The following is a 19116-nucleotide window of genomic DNA, read 5'->3' on the forward strand; positions in this document are numbered from 1 at the left end:
GGGGGGAGCAGCAGCGTGGAGGGGGAGGAGCAGCAGCGTGGAGGGGGGGAGCAGCAGCGTGGAGGGGGAGGAGCAGCAGCGTGGAGGGGGGGAGCAGCAGCAGCGTGGAGGGGGGAAACAGCAGCGTGGAGGGGGAAAACAGCAGCGTGGAGGGGGAAAACAGCAGCGTGGAGGGGGGAAAACAGCAGCGTGGAGGGGGAAAACAGCAGCGTGGAGGGGGAAAACAGCAGCGCTGGAGGGGAAAACAGCAGCGTGGAGGGGGAAAACAGCAGCGTGGAGGGGGGAAAACAGCAGCGTGGAGGGGGAAAACAGCAGCGTGGAGGGGGAAAGCAGCAGCGTGGAGGGGGGGAGCAGCAGCGTGGAGGGGGGAGCAGCAGCGTGGAGGGGGAGCAGCAGCGTGGAGGCGGGGAGCAGCAGCGTGGAGGGGGGGAGCAGCAGCGTGGAGGGGGGGAGCAGCAGCGTGGAGGGGGGGAGCAGCAGCGTGGAGGGGGGGAGCAGCAGCGTGGAGGGGGGGAGCAGCAGCGTGGAGGGGGGAGCAGCAGCGTGGAAGGGGGGAGCAGCAGCGTGGAGGGGGGGAGCAGCAGCGTGGAGGGGGGGGAGCAGCAGCGTGGAGGGGGGGAGCAGCAGCGTGGAGGGGGGGAGCAGCAGCGTGGAGGGGGGGAGCAGCAGCGTGGAAGGGGGGGAGCAGCAGCGTGGAAGGGGGGGAGCAGCAGCGTGGAAGGGGGGGAGCAGCAGCGTGGAGGGGGGGGGGAGGTCACTGCTGCACAGGGGTCACACCCACCTGCATGGCTTCCAGCGCTTCCTTCAGGGTGTGGCGCTCGGGGCACTCCGCCGTGTGGCTCAGCAATTCCTGTGCATACAAATATCTGACAATAAAACATGCTCCACCAGCACAGACTACATGGACTGGACCCCCCGCACTGCAGGTATCCGCACCCCCGCCGCCTTGCACTGAAGGTATCCACTCCCCCCTCCGAAACACTGCACATATCCCCACACCCCCCCGCGGGGCAGGTATCCGCACATCCCCTGGCATATGTGGGGGCGCTGTACCTTCAGCAGCAGGTGATACTTCAGGACCCTCTGCATGGGAATCACCATCAGATCCTGCAGCTTGAACTTCCCGTCCTGAACCTTCATGGAGCATTCCTGTGAGAGAAGGACACGACACTAGATCCCTGCACAGCCGCACTACAACTCCCAGGAGACACGCACCCACCTCAATCTTTAACCGGACTTCATCCCGGGCGGCGATCAGCTGGTCCAGGGTCTTCTGCGAATATTCAATGTGACTGCAGTATTCTCCATAAAGCAGCAGCCTGCAGGAGACGCGGGGTTAATCATACAGCATGAGCGGTACTGTGCAGTATATACTATATACAGGAGGAGCGGTACTGTGCAGTGTATAGTACACAGTGTGTCCACCCATATCCTGTCCACAGCCATTAACTTGAGAACGGCGGCAGCTATAGGCATAGAAGGGGTGTCTAGGTATAGTAAAGTAGCCATGCACTACGCAATGAAACCACCTATAGCACCACCTGGTGGAAAACAACGGAGTTAGCATTTTTATCTCGAAAACGGAACGAGATAGAGAAAAAAAGGGAATTACAAAGTTGTAGGGCATCATCAACTCAATACGAATCAACACCTTGCATACAGAAATGCTATGATATGAAACCCATGACCCCCCCAAAACATTGAATGCTGGTCACGCATATGGCGCTCATGTAACTTTGATGCTCTTGGTGGCCCCCGTCAGCTGCAATGCACATCTGGACTCTGCACAGCATACTGTATCTTGCTGCACGCTGTGCAATATGGTAGGTGACACGTTTGCACAAGCCTCTGTGATACGTCGTCGTAGGTCCTGCAATGTTGGTGGAGGGGTCGCATACACCTGTTGCTTGATGTGACCTCACAGAAAGAAGTCCAATGGGGTCCGGTCAGGTGAGCGGGAGGCCACTCCACACAGCCACCATACCCAATGACTTGTAGGAAGGTCTCCATGAGGTATCACTTCACGTCCGCAGCCTTGTGAGTTTTACACGTTATAATCATAGCATTTCTGTATGCAAGGTGTCGATTCGTATTGAATTGATGATGCCCTACAACTTTGTAATTCACTTTTTTCTCTATCTCGTTCCGTTTTCGAGATAAAAATGCTAACTCCGTTGTTTTCCACCAGGTGGCGCTATAGGTGGTTTCATTACGTAGCGCATGGCCACTTTACTATACCTAGACACCACTTCTATGCCTATAGCTGCCGCCGTTCTCAAGTCAAGTTAATGGCGGTGGACAGGATATGGGTGGACACACTGTATACAGGAAAAGTGGTACTGTGCAGTGTATAGTATATACAGTGTAAACCCTTAGTTTCCCTGCACTCTCTATAAAGACACATCTGCAGGTTTTTCCCTCCGCTGTCTACACAGACACAGCTACAAGTTTTTCCCTCTGCTCTCTATACAGACACATCTGCAGGTTTTTCCCTCCGTTCTTTATACAGACACATCTGCAGGTTTTCCCTCCTCTTGCTACACACACATTTGCACGTTCTTCGTTTCACTCTCTATAAAGACACATCTGCAGGTTTTCCCTCCGCTTTCTAGAAATACATATCTGCAGATGTGTCTCTATAGAGAATGGGGGAAAAACCTGCAGATGTCTGTATAGAGAGCGGAGGGAAAAACCTGCAGATGTGTCTGTATAGAGAGTATTTTGTATTTTGATTATAGCAACAAACTTTGCACTTTATTTTTATAGGCGATTCTCCTTTTATACCTTGTCCACTATACTTAATTAGTAACTTTTAGGAAGATAGAGCACTTTGCACTTATGCATTATATTCTTCATAGGTTAATTATGGTGGCCCACTTAATTTGGTCTTAAACAATATAGAGTTGTATTTTTTGGTTTTACCGCTGCTGCTCTAGCATATTTCATCCAGTCCTATTATACGGTTATTTATATATATATATATATATATATATATATATATATATGTACCAGTTGTATTTTTTAACTAAGAATTGTGAATAAAAATTAATTATTTTAAAGAAAAAGACACCAACTCCTTTGTTGAACCTTTCATGGTTCTAAAGGTAATTTTTGATTTATAATTTATTAAAACAGAAGCCAACACCAGTGCTGGGTATAAACCCCCCACTAACCCCCCCCTAACACCTTCAGCCCCCACCCCCTCACACCTTCACCCCCCCACCCCGCCCTTCACACCTTCTCTATTCATTATGCAACTCATCTGATAAATACAGTAGGATGGAAAAGACAATATTCTTTGGGGGAGAACAAACTTTTGAACTGTAGTGTAGATGACGCCTGCGCCTGGAGATGTGATTAGGTACCTTGCAGGTGGACCAGCACGCAGACCACACTGATGTGAACGGTTCTGATGACGTGGCACTTGGGGCCTCTCACCTCCCTTAAATGTGCCTGGAGTTGTGTGACATTCATCATCCGGTTCTGAAGGGCATTATTCACAATGAAGTGGTCATCAGTGTGGGATGTGGCCTCGAGGACGTCCAATTCTCTGCCTCTGGTGACGCTCTAAGCTTAGTGGCCACTTCTCTGCCTTTCTGTGACTCCTCCAGTCTCTCTGTGTCTCTGTACAACCTGCTGGTGACACTCTGTGACGCTCTAAGCTCAGTGGCCACTTCTGTCTAAGAACATTCTGCTTCAAGCCTCAGAATGGCGCGGTGCTGCTGATCAGTTGTTAGGTGTCGTGTTGGTCTCATGATTAAGAGGATGCTTTAATACCAATTCTACCTGAACCCCAAAATTTATTGGGCGATTCATGGACCAAACACCTGATGTGAATTTTGCCATAAAGCTCCTTTATTAGAGAACAACAAGTTCTGCAAAAAGTCCTGAAACATTGAACAGTTGGACGTGAGCATCAACAAGTGCAGAGAAGGTCACACTAAGGTCACCGGAAAAGGTCAGAGGGCAGTTTAGGGTCATCACGAAATTTCACCCAAAACCCAAATATCCCTGACTTTTTAGAGTATACAGGGAGAGTGCTCAGACGCCGTGCAGAAAACAGTCACTGACACTGCATCAGTAGACACCGTGCAGAAAACAGTCACTGACACTGCATCAGCAGATGCCATGCGGGAAAACAGTCACTGACGCTGCATCAGCAGATGCCGTGCGGAAAACAGTCACTGACGCTGCATCAGCAGATGCCGTGCGGAAAACTGTCACTGAGACACCGAGCGGAAAACAGTAAGTGACGCTGCATCCGCAGACACAGAGCGGAAAACAGTCACTGACGCTGCAGACAACAGAGAATAAACCACAGTAGGAACAACTGACCTTCTACTACAGCACCACTAGATGGCAATAATGATGTAGCTGAGTGGGAGCTCAGGGCAGAATGAAAGAAACACCATACAGCCCCCCCCTCCCCGTGCGGCCCCCCTCCCCTGCTCGGCCCCCTCCCCCGCTGACTATCACTCACTTCTCCTTGTAGTCCAGGAAGACCTGGCCGATGCTGCTGCCCCCGGACATGATGGAGATCTCGATGGTTCTCAGAAAGTTGAAGTGAACTTTAATCAGTTCCTGGAGAGCAGAGAACAGACGAGGTCACATGACCGCAAGCGACGGCGCCAGCACAACACCACAGCTGGGCCGCAGAGCTCACACTCTACACCGATAAGCCCGCGGCCATTACTCACAATCAGGAGCAGCGGCGGTCGCCATATTGTGCCCGACAACCGCAAACAAACTCACCTCCAGATTGATGAAGACGACAGTGATCTCTGCGGGGGGCAGGATCTGCTTCAGGGGCAGCATGTAATTCTGGGGGAGACACGAGACCAGCGCATGTCACAAGTCACCACTGATTACACCTCCTCCCGCAGACCTTAGATATTGGTGACTCTGGTCTCCGGCCCCTCCTCTCCCGATCCTCTATATATTGGGGTGTCTATTCTCTGGGGGCCCATCCTCTCCCGGGCCTCTATATATTGGGGTGTCTATTCTCTGGCGGTCCTTCCTCTCCTGATCCTCTATATATTGGGGGTCTCTATATTCTAGGGGCCCCTCCTCTCCCGGGTCTCTATATATTGGGGTGTCTATTCTCTGGGGGCCCCTCCTCTCCCGGGCCTCTATATATTGGAGTGGCTATTCTCTGGGGGCCCCTCCTCTCCTGATCCTCTATATATTGGGGTGTCTATATTCTAGGGGCCCCTCCTCTCCCGGGTCTCTATATATTGGGGTGTCTATTCTCTGGGGGCCCATCCTCTCCCGGGCCTCTATATATTGGGGTGTCTATTCTCTGGCGGTCCTTCCTCTCCTGATCCTCTATATATTGGGGTCTCTATATTCTAGGGGCCCCTCCTCTCCCGGGTCTCTATATATTGGGGTGTCTATTCTCTGGGGGCCCCTCCTCTTCCGGGCCTCTATATATTGGAGTGGCTATTCTCTGGGGGCCCCTCTCTCCTGATCCTCTATATATTGGGGTCTCTATATTCTGGGGGCCCCTCCTCTCCCGGGTCTCTATATATTGGGGTGTCTATTCTCTGAGGGCCCCCTCCTCTCCCGGGCCTCTATATATTGGGGTGTCTATTCTCTGGGGGGCCCTCCTCTCCCGGGCCTATATATATTGGGGTGTCTATTCTTTTGGGACCCCTCCTCCCCGGGCAGCAGGCACTCCTCTATTCTTAGTGGTGAGCAGGGCTGATGGACGCCCGGGGGCGGCACTCACGACGCGGATCTCCTCCAGCGTGCGGGTAATAGCGGTCCTCAGTGTCGCGGATCTCCAGCAGGCAGCAGTTCCTCTTGTCGTCTTCCGTCATTCCCATCTTCTGATGGAGAGAAATGTGAGGAATCGTCAGACACAGAGGAGTCAGCAGCGCTCAATGACCAGGATTGTGCAAATCCTCTGTTGCAGTGTGTCAGCGCAGGGAAGACATTGAGTGTGGGGAAGTCACCTCTACACTGGATACATTATAACAAACCTTCAGCTGTGAGAAGGTCGAGCTCAGGATGAGTTTCTGCCATTAGATCTACAGGTGTATGCCAATAAATGAGAATATCATCAAAGAGTTAATTTTATTTCAGTAATTCAATACTAAAGGGAAACGCAAATATTATATAGAGTCATTACACACAGAGGTATCTATTCCTATATATTATATAGAGTCATTACACACAGAGGGATCTATTCCTATATATTATATAGAGTCATTACACACAGAGGGATCTATTCCTATATATTATATAGAGTCATTACACACAGAGGGATCTATTCCTATATATTATATAGAGTCATTACACACAGAGGGATCTATTCCTATATATTATATAGAGTCATTACACACAGAGGGATCTATTCCTATATATTATATAGAGTCATTACACACAGAGGGATCTATTCCTATATATTATATTGTCATTACACACAGAGGGATCTATATATTATATAGAGTCATTACACACAGAGGGATCTATTCCTATATATTATATAGAGTCATTACACACAGAGGGATCTATTCCTATATATTATATAGAGTCATTACACACAGAGGGATCTATTCCTATATATTATATTGTCATTACACACAGAGGGATCTATATATTATATAGAGTCATTACACACAGAGGGATCTATTCTTATATATTATATTGTCATTACACACAGAGGGATCTATATATTATATAGAGTCATTACACACAGAGGGATCTATTCCTATATATTATATAGAGTCATTACACACAGAGGGATCTATTCCTATATATTATATAGTCAGTACACACAGAGGGATCTATTCCTATATATTATATAGAGTCATTACACACAGAGGGATCTATTCCTATATATTATATAGAGTCATTACACACAGAGAGATCTTTTCCTATATATTATATAGTCATTACACACAGAGGGATCTATTCCTATATATTATATATAGTCATTACACACAGAGGGATCTATATATTATATAGTCATTACACACAGAGGGATCTATTCTTATATATTATATAGAGTCATTACACACAGAGGGATCTATTCCTATATATTATATAGAGTCATTACACACAGAGGGATCTATATATTATATAGAGTCATTACACACAGAGGGATCTATATATTATATAGAGTCATTACACACAGAGGGATCTATTCCTATATATTATATAGAGTTATTACACACACACACAGGGATCTATTCCTATATATATTAGAGTCATTACACACAGAGGGATCTATGTCACATGTTTATTTCTGGTAATGTTGATTATGGCTTACCGCCAATGGAAACCCAGAAAATGATAATATTATACGAGACCAACTGAATAAATGATGTTACCCTCAGAAATGTTGGCGCCTCCTGAGAAGTCTGTACAGTAAATGCCTCAATACTTGGTCTCGGCTCCTTTTGCATGAATTCCTGCATCAATGCGGCAATGTGGCATGGAGGTGATCAGCCTGTGGCACTGCTGAGGTGTTATGGAAGCCCAGGTTGCTTTGATAGTCGCCTTCAGCTCGTCTGTATTGTTGGCTCTGGTGTCTCTCATAGGTTCTCTATGGGGTTTAGGTCAGGAGAGTTTGCTGGCAAATCAAGCCCAGTGATATTGTGGTTAGTAAACCAGGTATTGGTACTTTTGGCAATGTGAACTGGGGCCAAGTCCTGCTGGAAAATGACATTACCATCTCCAGAAAGCTTATCAGCAGAGGGAAGCATGAAGTCCTGTATAATTTCCTGGTAGACGGCAGCGATGACTTTTGTGTCGATAAAACACAGTGGAGCTACACCAGCAGAGGACATGGCTCCCCAAACCATCACTGATTTTGGAGACTACTGAACCAGACTGAAGGACCATTGTAAACGCTTAGGAAGCCTTTGCAGGTGGTTTGTAGTAATAATGCAAATTTTCTGAGATAATGACTTTTGGGTTTTCATTGGCTGTCAGCCATAATCATTAACAGAAATAAACAGGTGAAATTGATTCCCTTTTTGATAATATTCTCATTTATTGTAATTTAATGTTTCCATTCACAGGCAAAAAGCAGAGTTCCTGAAAATGGTGCAGAAGTAAAAGCAGGGACCTGCCCCGAAACACCACCATGACATGACGGCTGCGCGGCCCCCGGGGAGGACGGACGATGATCTCCCCAAAAAAAACCAACCCTGACGACCCCACGAAAAAAGAGGAGGCAGCGTCGGCCTTACCTGCATGTACCGAATCTGAGGCATGAGGGGGAAGGAGAGGAGAAGACAGTGAGAAGAGCCGGCATGTGACCCCTCTGCACGGAGAAGCAGAGCAGCACACACGGGGGGGGGTCGTAGTCCCCAACCACATATACTCCACTCAGCAGTCAGCGTGGTGGTGCTACAGGGAGCGCGGGGCAAGAGGAGGAAAGACGGGGGAGGGGGCACAAGATGTGGGGGCAAGACAGGGAGAAGGGGCCGAGAGGGGGCACAAAACAGGGGGAGGAGCTGAGAGGGGGCGCAAAACGAGGGGAGGAGCAGAGAGGGGGCGTAAAACGAGGGGAGGAGCAGAGAGGGGGCGTAAAACGGGGGAGGAGCTGAGAGGGGGCACAAAAAAGGTGGAGGAGCTGAGAGGGGGCACAAGAAAGGTGGAGGAGCTGAGAGGGGGCACAAGAAAGGGGGAGGAGCTGAGAGGGGGCACAAGAAAGGGGGAGGAGCTGAGAGGGGGCACAAGAAAGGGGGAGGAGCTGAGAGGGGGCACAAGAAAGGGGGAGGAGCTGAGAGGGGGCACAAGAAAGGGGGAGGAGCTAAGAGGAGGCACAAGAAAGGGGGAGGAGCTGAGGGGTAGCACATGAAAGGGGGAGGAGCTGAGAGGGGGGCGCAAAATGGGGGAGGAGCTGAGAGGGGGCAAAATGGGGGAGGAGCTGAGAGGGGCAAAATGGGGGGAGGAGCTGAAAGGGGGGGGCAAAACGGGGGGAGGAGCTGAGAGGGGGCGCAAGACAGGGGAGGGAGCCGAGAGGGAGCATAAAACAGGGGGAGGAGCCGAGAGGGGGCATAAAACAGGTGGAGGAGCTGAGAGGGGGCGCAAAATGAGGGAGGAGCTGAGAGGGGGCACAAGAAAGGGGGAGGGGATGAGAGGGGGCACAAGAAAGGGGGAGGAGCTGAGGGGGGGCACAAGAAAGGGGGAGGAGCTGAGAGGGGGCACAAGAAAGGGGGAGGGGCTGAGAGGGGGCACAAAACAGGTGGAGGAGCTGAGAGGGGGCACAAAATGAGGGAGGAGCTGAGAGGGGGCACAAAACAGGGGGAGGAGCTGAGAGGGGGCGCAAGACGGAGAAAGTCAAGAAGAGGCACAAGAAAGGGGGAGGAGCTGAGAGGGGGAGCAAAACTGGGGGAGAAGCTGAGAGGGGGCACAAGACTGAGGAAGGGCCAAGAGGAGGCACAAGACAGGGGAAGGAGCAGAGAGGGGCGCAAGACGGGGAGGGGGGCAAGATGGGGCGCAAGATGGGGCGCAAGACGGGGAGAGGGCAGGAAAGGGTGCAAGACGGGGAGAGGGCCGGAAGGGGCGCAAGTCAGGGGGGAGGGAACGGGAGGAGGCACAAGAAAGGGGGAAGGGGGCGCAAGACGCAGGGGTAGAGGGGTGCAACAATGTGTTGCCTCAGCGGTGGTGGTGCTGTTGTTGTAGAGGCAATTTCTCACCATCGGCTGCTGATTCTCCACTTTGATGATGTCTTCGTAAATGTCGTCCTCCTCGCATGGAACATCGTACGTGTCGTTCTCCCCCAAATCATGTTCACTACAGTGAGGAAAAAAAGAGTCGGCGTGACCAAACACATGGGAACATGTCACTTCCAACAACCCCCAACATCAGCCTATCCACCACCACTAGTCACCGCCAACATCAACCCCTCCACCACCACCAGTCACCGCCAACATCACCCCCTCCACCACCACCAGTCACCGTCAACATCACCCCCTCCACCACCACCAGTCACCGTCAACATCACCCCCTCCACCACCACAAGTCACCGCCAACATCACCCCCTCCACCACCACCAGTCACCGCCAACATCACCCCACCACCAGTCACCGCCACCATCAGCCTGTCCACTACCACCAGTCACCGCCAACATCACCCCCTCCACCACCACCAGTCACCGCCAACATCACCCCCTCCACCACCACCAGTCACCGCCAACATCAACCCCTCCACCACCACCAATCACCGCCAACATCAGCCCGTCCACCACCGCCAGTCACCGCTAGCATCAACCCCTCCACCACCGCCAGTCCCCGCCAACATCAACCCCTCCGCCAGAGAGGGCCGGCGCTGGTGGAGGACGGCCATAGAGGACGGCCATAGAGGACGGCGCTGGTGGAGGACGGCCATAGAGGACGGCGCTGGTGGAGGACGGCCATAGCGGCCGGCGCTGGTGGAGGACGGCCATAGCGGCCGGCGCTGGTGGAGGACGGCCATAGCGGCCGGCGCTGGTGGAGGACGGCCATAGCGGCCGGCGCTGGTGGAGGACGGCCATAGCGGCTGGCGCTGGTGGAGGACGGCCGGCGCTGGTGGGCTGGAGGCTTCTATATAAGTGGAATTCACTGAAAAATGTAAAATAAATGTCAAAGTGTGACCCCTCCTGTGTAATCCGCGGGGGGCGCAGACACCTCCTGGTTTTAGCCAGCAGCAGCAGCGGGTGACAGACGTGTTACAGCGAGAGCCGTGCCAGAAAAAATTGTTACATTCATTATAAACCCTGCAATCTGCCCGGGGCCGCGCACAGCAGCGGTGACGGCACACGGCAAGGTCACCCTCCCCCACAAGAGCCGCCACTCAGTGCAGGGGGCCGGGACACACAGGTCCTCACTGACATCCAGAGGCTGAGAAGCGTCCGGACACTGCGCACAGCTGAGGGTCTGTTACACTGTGTCTGGTCTCCACAATCTCACCAGGAGGTGACAGAGGACTGGATACACAGTAACAAACCCTCCGCTGTGAGCAGGACGAGGGCCACAGACCGGCAGAGGGCAGCAACGACCTCTGAGCCCAGGCCTCAGCACTGCATTAGATGCCAATATGGCGGCTCCATCTGCGGCGGATACAAAACGTGGCCGTCAGCTCCATCTGTTCACTCCGCTCCTCCCCGGCCGCCATCTGCTTTACTAATGCCGCCATATCCCAGAAGACACCGCAAATGCAGTCACATGACGAGCGCCGGGACCCGAGGTCAAAGGGCCAGAAAAGAGGCAGTGAGGACCGTATAATTGCAGGATGGTGACGCAGACCTACACCGCCATCCTGCGCCCCTGCACCGTCATCCCCTGCACCGCCATCATGCGCCCCCACACCGTATTCCTGCGCCCCCTGCACCGCCATCCTGCGCCCCCTGCACCGCCATCCTGTGCCCCCGCACCGCCATCCTGCGTCCCTGCAATGCCATCCTCTGCACCGCCATCCTGCGCCCCCTGCACCGCCATCCTGTGCCCCCGCACCGCCATCCTGCGTCCCTGCAATGCCATCCTCTGCACCGCCATCCTGCGCCCCTGCACCGTCATCCCCTGCACCGTCATCCCCTGCACCGCCATCATGCGCCCCCACACCGTATTCCTGCGCCCCCTGCACCGCCATCCTGCGCCCCCTGCACCGCCATCCTGCGCCCCCTGCACCGCCATCCTGCGTCCCTGCAATGCCATCCTCTGCACCGCCATCCTGCGCCCCCCCTGCACCGCCATCCTGCGCCCCCTGCACCGCCATCCTGCGCCCCTGCACCGCCATCCTGCGCCCCTGCACCGCCATCCTCTGCACCGCCATCCTGCGCCCCCCTGCACCGCCATCCTACGCCCCCTGCTCCGCCATCCTGTGGCGCCATCCTGTGCCCCTACTTCGCCATCCTGTGCTGCCATCCTGCTCCCCTAAACCGCCATCAACTGCACCATCCTGTGCCCCTGCACCGCCATCCTGCGCCCTTGCACCGCCATCCTGCACCGCCATCCTGCGCCCCCTGCACCGCCATCCTGCGCCGCCATCCTGTACCGCCCCTCTCCACATATGGCGCCGACCCTCGCTCCGCACTTTTCTGGATTATTTTCGGTCTCACACCTTTAACCCCGTGACGCCCGGCACATTTATTCTCAGCCGTCTGCCCCCATTATCGGATGTGCACAGCTGCGGGCATGACTGGGTTAATGGCTGGTGATTCCCCTCTGGCAGCCACTCAGCCAGCGCTTCGGTCTCGGCACAGGTTGTCGGCGCGGCTCAACCGGCTGCTACTTTTGGCCTCGGGCAGCAATCAGGAGCCGCGATCCTCGCTGTCCAGAGGGGGAAACATGTTAGGAAACCGCGAGCGGAATAAATCTGTGCGAGTGAAGGAAGCGGAGCAGGAGCTGACATGACAGGCAAAGAGGGGGGGCACACACAGACCGCAGAACCTGCAGAAGAGCGAGCGCAGCTCCAGAGGTGAGCGGAGGATAAGACACGACGTAACGGCAGAAGAGTGAGCGCAGCTCTGGAGGTGACTGGAGGATAAGACATGATGTAACAGCAGAAGAGCAAGTGCAGCTCCGGAGGTGACCGGAGGATAAGATACAACGTAAAAGCAGAATAGTGAGTGCAGCTCTGGAGGTGACTGGAGGATAAGACATGAAGTAACAGCAGAATAGTGACTGCAGCTCTGGAGGTGACTGGAGGATAAGACATGAAGTAACAGCAGAATAGTGACGGCAGCTCTGGAGGTGACTGGAGGATGATATATAACAGTGTTCTTGGGATTAATATCTGGGGTAATTAGTGGTGCGTGTATTCAGGCTCCGCCCATCTCGCGGCACCTGGTCACATGACACTGGAGGACAGTATGGCCACGGCACGGACCACCCCATCTTCTCATGGATCGTGCTGGGACGATGGATATTGGCAGTCGTGCCACACAATGGTTTACTCTACAACAGGGGCACCAGAGTGGGGACCCCTGGATGGTAGTGCTCTCTGTTATCAGGTGTGTGCACCGTCAGTACTCACTCCGCAAGCTCCTCCAGGCTGCGGTACACGTCGTCATCGTTCTCAGTCGTGTCTTCTGAGGGGAAAGATCTGAAAGGAGAAAAACGGATATATTATCCACAGAGGAAATGTGTCCAGACAGGAAGGGGTTACTCAGCAATCACCAGCTGCTGTTCTCTGTTATCAGCCTGATGAGATGGTCGGGAACACACAGTATATCTACATTGCATACGACACAGCGGCCGCTAGTCTCCGGTCACGTGATGTCCCCCAGTAACCCTGGCGGATCCAGGCAGTGCCGATCCCGTGTGTTCTCTGCTCAGTAACCCCGGCGGGTCGGGGCAGTGCCGAAACCATGTGTTCTCTGCTCAGTAACCCCGGAGGGCTCTGCTGATTGGCTGCGGAGATTATATGTTAAAATTACCGGATTCCTTGGTTCTGGGCGATCACGTGATACGAGACCTTAGACAGTGCAGAGATGACCTGCAAGAAAACAGAAAATATCAGTGTCTGTGAGACCCTCCCCCATCTGTCATAGTTGGCAGCTCCTACAATATCATGGCACATGTTGACCTCACCTGTGGTGTCAGTCGGGGGAAGGGCAGAGTGCATAGGTGGGGCAGGGGGAAGCATGGAAGCGGGGCTGGGGGAAAAAGCGTGCAGAGGCAGGGCCAGGGGAAGGACAGAGGAGGGGCCGGGGGGGAAGGGCAGAGGAGGGGCCGGGGGGAATGGCAGAGGAGGGGCCGGGGGGAATGGCAGAGGAGGGGCCGGGGGAAGGGCAGAGGAGGGGCCGGGAGGAAGGGCAAAGGAGGGGCCGGGGGGGAAGGGCAGAGGCGGGGCCGGGGGGGAAGGGCAGAGGCGGGGCAAAGTGCATAGGTGGGGAAGGGGGTAAGCATGGAAGCGGGGCCGGGGGGAAATGCGTGCAGAGGCAGGGCCGGGGGGGAAGGGCAGAGGCGGGGGTCGGGGGAAGGGCAGAGGAGGGGCAAAGTGCATAGGTGGAGAAGGGGGTAACCATAGAAGCGGGGCCGGGGGGAAATGCGTGCAGAGGCAGGGCCGGGGGGAAAGGGCAGAGGCGGGGGTCGGGGGAAGGGCAGAGGAGGGGCAAAGTGCATTGGTGGGGAAGGGGGAAGCATGGAAGCGGGGCCGGGGGGAAATGCGTGCAGAGGCAGGGCCGGGGGAAGGGCAGCGGCATGGCTGGGGAAGGGCAGAGGCAGGGTCGGGGGAAGGGCAGAGGCAGGGTCGGGGGAAGGGCAGAGGCAGGGCCAGAGAGGGGAGGGGCAGAGGCGGGGCCAGGGAAGGGCAGAGGCGGGGCCAGGGAAGGGGCAGAGGCGGGGCCAGGGAAGGGCCATATATCCAGGACTTCTCTATGGACTGTAGCTGTGATCACAGACTGGGAACAGATGGCAGCTGAGCCTCCTCCCTCCCGCAGTGCTGTGACATGGCCAGACACTGAGCCCTCGTGCTGCCCGTCCTGCACCGGGAGCGCTACCTCTGCACATACGCCGCCTGTGAGTTTCGTGCAGGAATCTTCCGCTCTGGTGGAATCTACCAGGTCGTTATAAATAAATGATGAGCGTTTTCCCGTAAAGTTAGGCGTCGTCTCGTATCATCAGCGTCGTCTCCTCCCTTGTGCGGCCGATGCTTCCTGACAGCCATGAAATATTCATCCCTACATCCGTGCCGGCTCCACGTGCGGCCGGCGAGGTCAGCGTCGCTCCCACCACCAGGATTTGTGTCCCTCACAGATCGGATTACTAGATCTGCGCTTACATCACATCCGATGGGCAATCACCGGCAGGAGCCAAGATGGTGTCCACCCCGGACACCGGAGAAGAGCGAGTCACCAGAATCTGGTATCTGCTCATACCGCTGCACTACTGAGGCTCGGAGAGAGACAACCGTGGTGAGAGTAATGGCAGCTGCACCAACCGACACCCGGGCATCAGCAAAAACGCCAGACACAGCCCGGGACCCCAGACTACTCCACCGAGGTCAAGAGGCTGGGACCATCTAATCCACATCAGCCAAATACAGGATCACATGGCACAAAAACATCCGTGCCCTCCCATATAATGTGTCCACAGACTGTAACTATAATCCCAGGAACTCTCCTTCCCCCTCTGGCAGCTGACAGTAAAGTCCTATTTTCTGCAGTGACTCTGCTCCTTTCCTGACAATCAGGTAGAAAGCTATTTCGATTAGCTGCAATGCAAAAATCCGGCTGTGAGGAGAGTGACTGAGCGTGTGTGTCCTCCAGCACCCGGCTCATTAGGTGGAGGTGACTGAGCGTGAGTCCTCCAGCACTCAGCTCATTAGGTGGAGGTGACTGAGCTTGTGTGTCCTCCAGCACTCAGCTCATTAGGTGGAGGTGACTGAGCTTGTGTGTCCTCCAGCACTCAGCTCATTAGGTGGAGGTGACTGAGCTTGTGTGTCCTCCAGCACTCAGCTCTTTAGGTGGAGGTGACTGAGCGTGTGTGTCCTCCAGCACTTGGCTCATTAGGTGGAGGTGACTGATTGTGTGTCTCCTCCAGCACTTGGCTCATTAGGTGGAGGTGACTGAGCGTGTGTGTCCTCCAGCACTTGGCTCATTAGGTGGAGGTGACTGAGCGTGTGTGTCCTCCAGCACTTGGCTCATTAGGTGGAGGTGACTGAGCGTGTGTGTCTCCTCCAGCACTTGGCTCATTAGGTGGAGGTGACTGAGCATGTGTGTCCTCCAGCACTAGGCTCATTAGGTGGAGATGACTCAGCGTGTGTGTCCTCCAGCAGACATTCTGATTGGATCAGCCCTTACGTGGCAGCTGGACTGGATGGGGCAATGGCAGCTGGAAAAGTGAGGAGAGGGTTCTGCTCATTTCTCTCATTAGGTAGCATCCAGACCTGGTGATGGGGAAGTTTATATATCAGTGATGTCACTCCTCCATGCTTTATACGATAGCGTTGCTCCATCATGACACAGCTGTGATAAGCTTAGCTGCACTGTCTATTTGTCTGAAATGCAGCTGACCACTGTGCTTTACACTGCCACGCTGCTCCTATTGCCTACTTTCTTCAGTTCTCTGACTATCACTCTGTGGCCTCGGAGCCGCAGACATGAGAGGAAGCGCTGGGCCTTGTAGTACCGCGGGCCGCTCCCCCGCTCATTATCTGATCACGTATCTATAGAAGGCGCCTCATTAGTGAAGGGGCGGTAACGAGGTGCGCGAGCCGCGGCCCCGTCATTTCCTCGATTCTCTTCAAGTTGACATGAAAATTACAGAAATTCTCTGAAATTACATCTGTTCCTTTGAGCGCAGCGGCGAAATTACAGGGGGATCACGGATGCGGGGGAGGGAGCGGCGCACAAACGTATCCATCGCCATCTGCCCGTGACAGGCGGACAATGGCAGCCCCGAGACCGCAGGGTCTGTCCTCACCTGTGAGGGGCGTCATGGCCATGGCCGGTTACATCATTGCGCTCAGAGCACGAGCTGAATACAAAACATGAGAGGAGAATGTGGGGGGACGGGGACCCCAGAATGTGACTACAGCCCGGGAGGGAAGCAGCTGAGCCCCGATACATCACAGCCCATCATCAGCCTCCACACTCGTGCACCAGGAGGCTCAGGCTGAGCCGCATCCGGATAAACAATGGAAACATTGAGAGCTGAGATTCGCATCTGCTGGCGCTCGCTGCTCGTCCGTCCGCTGCGATGAATGATGAGAGGCGTCCAGGACAGTAACAAAGGGGAACACAGAGGACGCGCCGGAGAGAGGGGCGACGACTGCCAAGAACAACGCTGATCCCCGAGCGAGGACAGGAAGGGGAAATCCAGAAATAACTCCCATCTATGGCTCTTCAGTCACTGGCCGCGGCTAAGAACACTGGTGTGCGGGATCACACGAGCGCTCAGGAGCCGGCCGCGGCTACCACCCCAAAGTGCGGGACCAGATGAGTGCTTAGGAGCCGACCGCGGCTAACAACAGCAGAGTGCGGTACTAGACGAGTGCTCAGGAGCCGGCCGCAGCTACCACCCCAGTGTGCGGGACCAGACGAGCGCTCAGTAGCCAGCCGCAGCTACCATCCCAGAGTGCGGGACCAGACGAGTGCTCAGTAGCCGGCCGCAGCTACCACCCCAGTGTGCGGGACCAGACGAGTGCTCAGGAGCCGGCCGCAGCTACCACCCCAGTGTGCGGGAGCAGACGAGCGCTCAGGATCTGGAAGCGGCTACCACGCTAGAGTGCGGGACCAAACAAGCTCTCTGGAGCCAGCCGCGGCTACCTCCCCAGTGTGTGGGACCAGACGAGCGCTCAGGAGCCGGTCGCAGCTAAGAACAGCGGAGTGCGGGACCACACGAGCGCTCAGGAGCCGGCCGTGGCTAAGAACAGCAGTGTGCGGGACCAGACGAGTGCTCAGGAGCTAGCCGCAGCTACCACCCCAGTGTGCGGGACCAGACGAGCGCTCAGGAGGCGGCCGCGGCTACCCCCCAGAGTGCGGGATCAGATGAGCGCTCAGCAGCCAGCCGCGACTAGCACCCCAGTGTGTGGGACTAGGCGAGTGCTCAGGAGCCGGCCTCGGCTACCACCCCCAGAGTGTGGGACCAGACGAGCGCTCAGGAGCCGGCCGCGGCTAAGAACAGCAGAGTGCGCGATCAGACGAGTGCTCAGGAGCTGGCCGCGGCTACCACCCCAGAGTGTGGGACCAGACGAGCGCTCAGGAGCCGGCTGCAGCTACCACCCCACTGTGCGGGATCAGACGAACGCTCAGGAGCCGGCCGCGGCTAAGAACAGCAGTGTGGGGGATCAGACGAGTGCTCAGGAGCCGGCCGCGGCTACCTCCTTAGTGTGCGGGACCAGGCGAGCGCTCAGGAGCCAGCTGCGGCTACCACCCCAGAGCGTGGAATCAGATGTGCACTCAGGAGCCGGCCAAGGCTATCACCCCAGTGTGCGGGTAAGAGGAGCGCTCAGGAGCCTACCCAGGGTGAGACATGCAGGCAACCCAGGGGAGAAACCCCCTGAGGAAAAGAGGCAAATCCAACACTGAGTGTGAAAAAGTATGTACTCCTGTCACATGACCCAGGAAAAGATCACCCAGTATGCGGGATCAGACGAGCGCTCAGGAGCCGGCTGTCATGTGGACCGCTCATTCCTCTCCAATGACCTATAAGGAGATCCATCAGCGAGGACGATGACATTTAACATCCTCTATACGGCGCTCCCCGCATTATGACAGCGGTCCGCTCGCCCCTATCAGGTTCTGTATCACTCACCCACCAAACTCGGGCGCTTGCTCGGGAGGTAATGGTCGCATCTAAAGATATGAGAAAGTGACAAGATGGATATGTCACCGACCAGATGATGTCTGAGGATGAGCGGATGCAGGAAGACGTGGGGGCGCGCTCAGCGGCTGCTGGAGACGCCACAGACAGGCCGAAGAGGATCAGCGTGTGGCATATCCGCCACTTCAGAGACGTTTTCGCCATTATCACAAACGACTTCAGAATTTTCGACTTTTCCACTACGTCGCTTGACAGCAAAAAGAAATACGAGTTGTCATGAGGCCGTGGACATCATTAAAGTTCCCGTACCCTGAGGCTCCCCTGGAAATCAGGATATCAGATGGCAGCACATATGCCGCAGCGCACAGGAGGAGATGAGCACAGAAGACCAGGCTCGGAGGATGCCCCGCGGAAGCAGAACCCAGAACCCGCTCTCGCACTGTATTCCGGGCAGTCTTGATGCCGCTCTCGCGCTGTATTCCGGGCAGTCTTGATGCCGCTCTCGCGCTGTATTCCGGGCAGTCTTGATGCCGCTCTCGCGCTGTATTCCGGGCAGTCTTGATGCCGCTCTCACACTGTATTCCGGGCAGTCTTGATGCCGCTCTCGCGCTGTATTCCGGGCAGTCTTGATGCCGCTCTCGCGCTGTATTCCGGGCAGTCTTGTTGAAGCTGTCACGCTGTATTCCGGGCAGTCTTGATGCCGCTCTCCCGCTGTATTCCGGGCAGTCTTGCTGCCGCTGTCACGCTGTATTCCGGGCAGTCTTGATGCCGCTCTCGCGCTGTATTCCGGGCAGTCTTGTTGAAGCTGTCACGCTGTATTCCGGGCAGTCTTGCTGCCGCTGTCACGCTGTATTCCGGGCAGTCTTGCTGCCGCTGTCACGCTGTATTCCGGGCAGTCTTGCTGCCGCTGTCG

The 19116-nt window shown here is 55.1% G+C and overlaps 1 protein-coding gene across 1 annotated transcript in view; it reads right to left on the reverse strand.

The window, feature by feature from the left end:
- Positions 1 to 19116, reverse strand: part of VAV2 (vav guanine nucleotide exchange factor 2) — a 71066-nt gene that overhangs the window by 25322 nt on the left and 26628 nt on the right. Inside the window, 11 exon segments of the mRNA XM_075324323.1 lie at positions 782 to 850; positions 1054 to 1149; positions 1220 to 1319; positions 4481 to 4581; positions 4753 to 4821; positions 5729 to 5752; positions 5754 to 5828; positions 8199 to 8213; positions 9654 to 9750; positions 12970 to 13038; positions 13373 to 13431. Coding sequence (XP_075180438.1) covers positions 782 to 850; positions 1054 to 1149; positions 1220 to 1319; positions 4481 to 4581; positions 4753 to 4821; positions 5729 to 5752; positions 5754 to 5828; positions 8199 to 8213; positions 9654 to 9750; positions 12970 to 13038; positions 13373 to 13431 — 774 coding nt within the window.

This window comes from Anomaloglossus baeobatrachus, chromosome 9, assembly GCF_048569485.1.
Source record: "Anomaloglossus baeobatrachus isolate aAnoBae1 chromosome 9, aAnoBae1.hap1, whole genome shotgun sequence".
NCBI classification, from domain to species: domain Eukaryota; kingdom Metazoa; phylum Chordata; class Amphibia; order Anura; family Aromobatidae; genus Anomaloglossus; species Anomaloglossus baeobatrachus.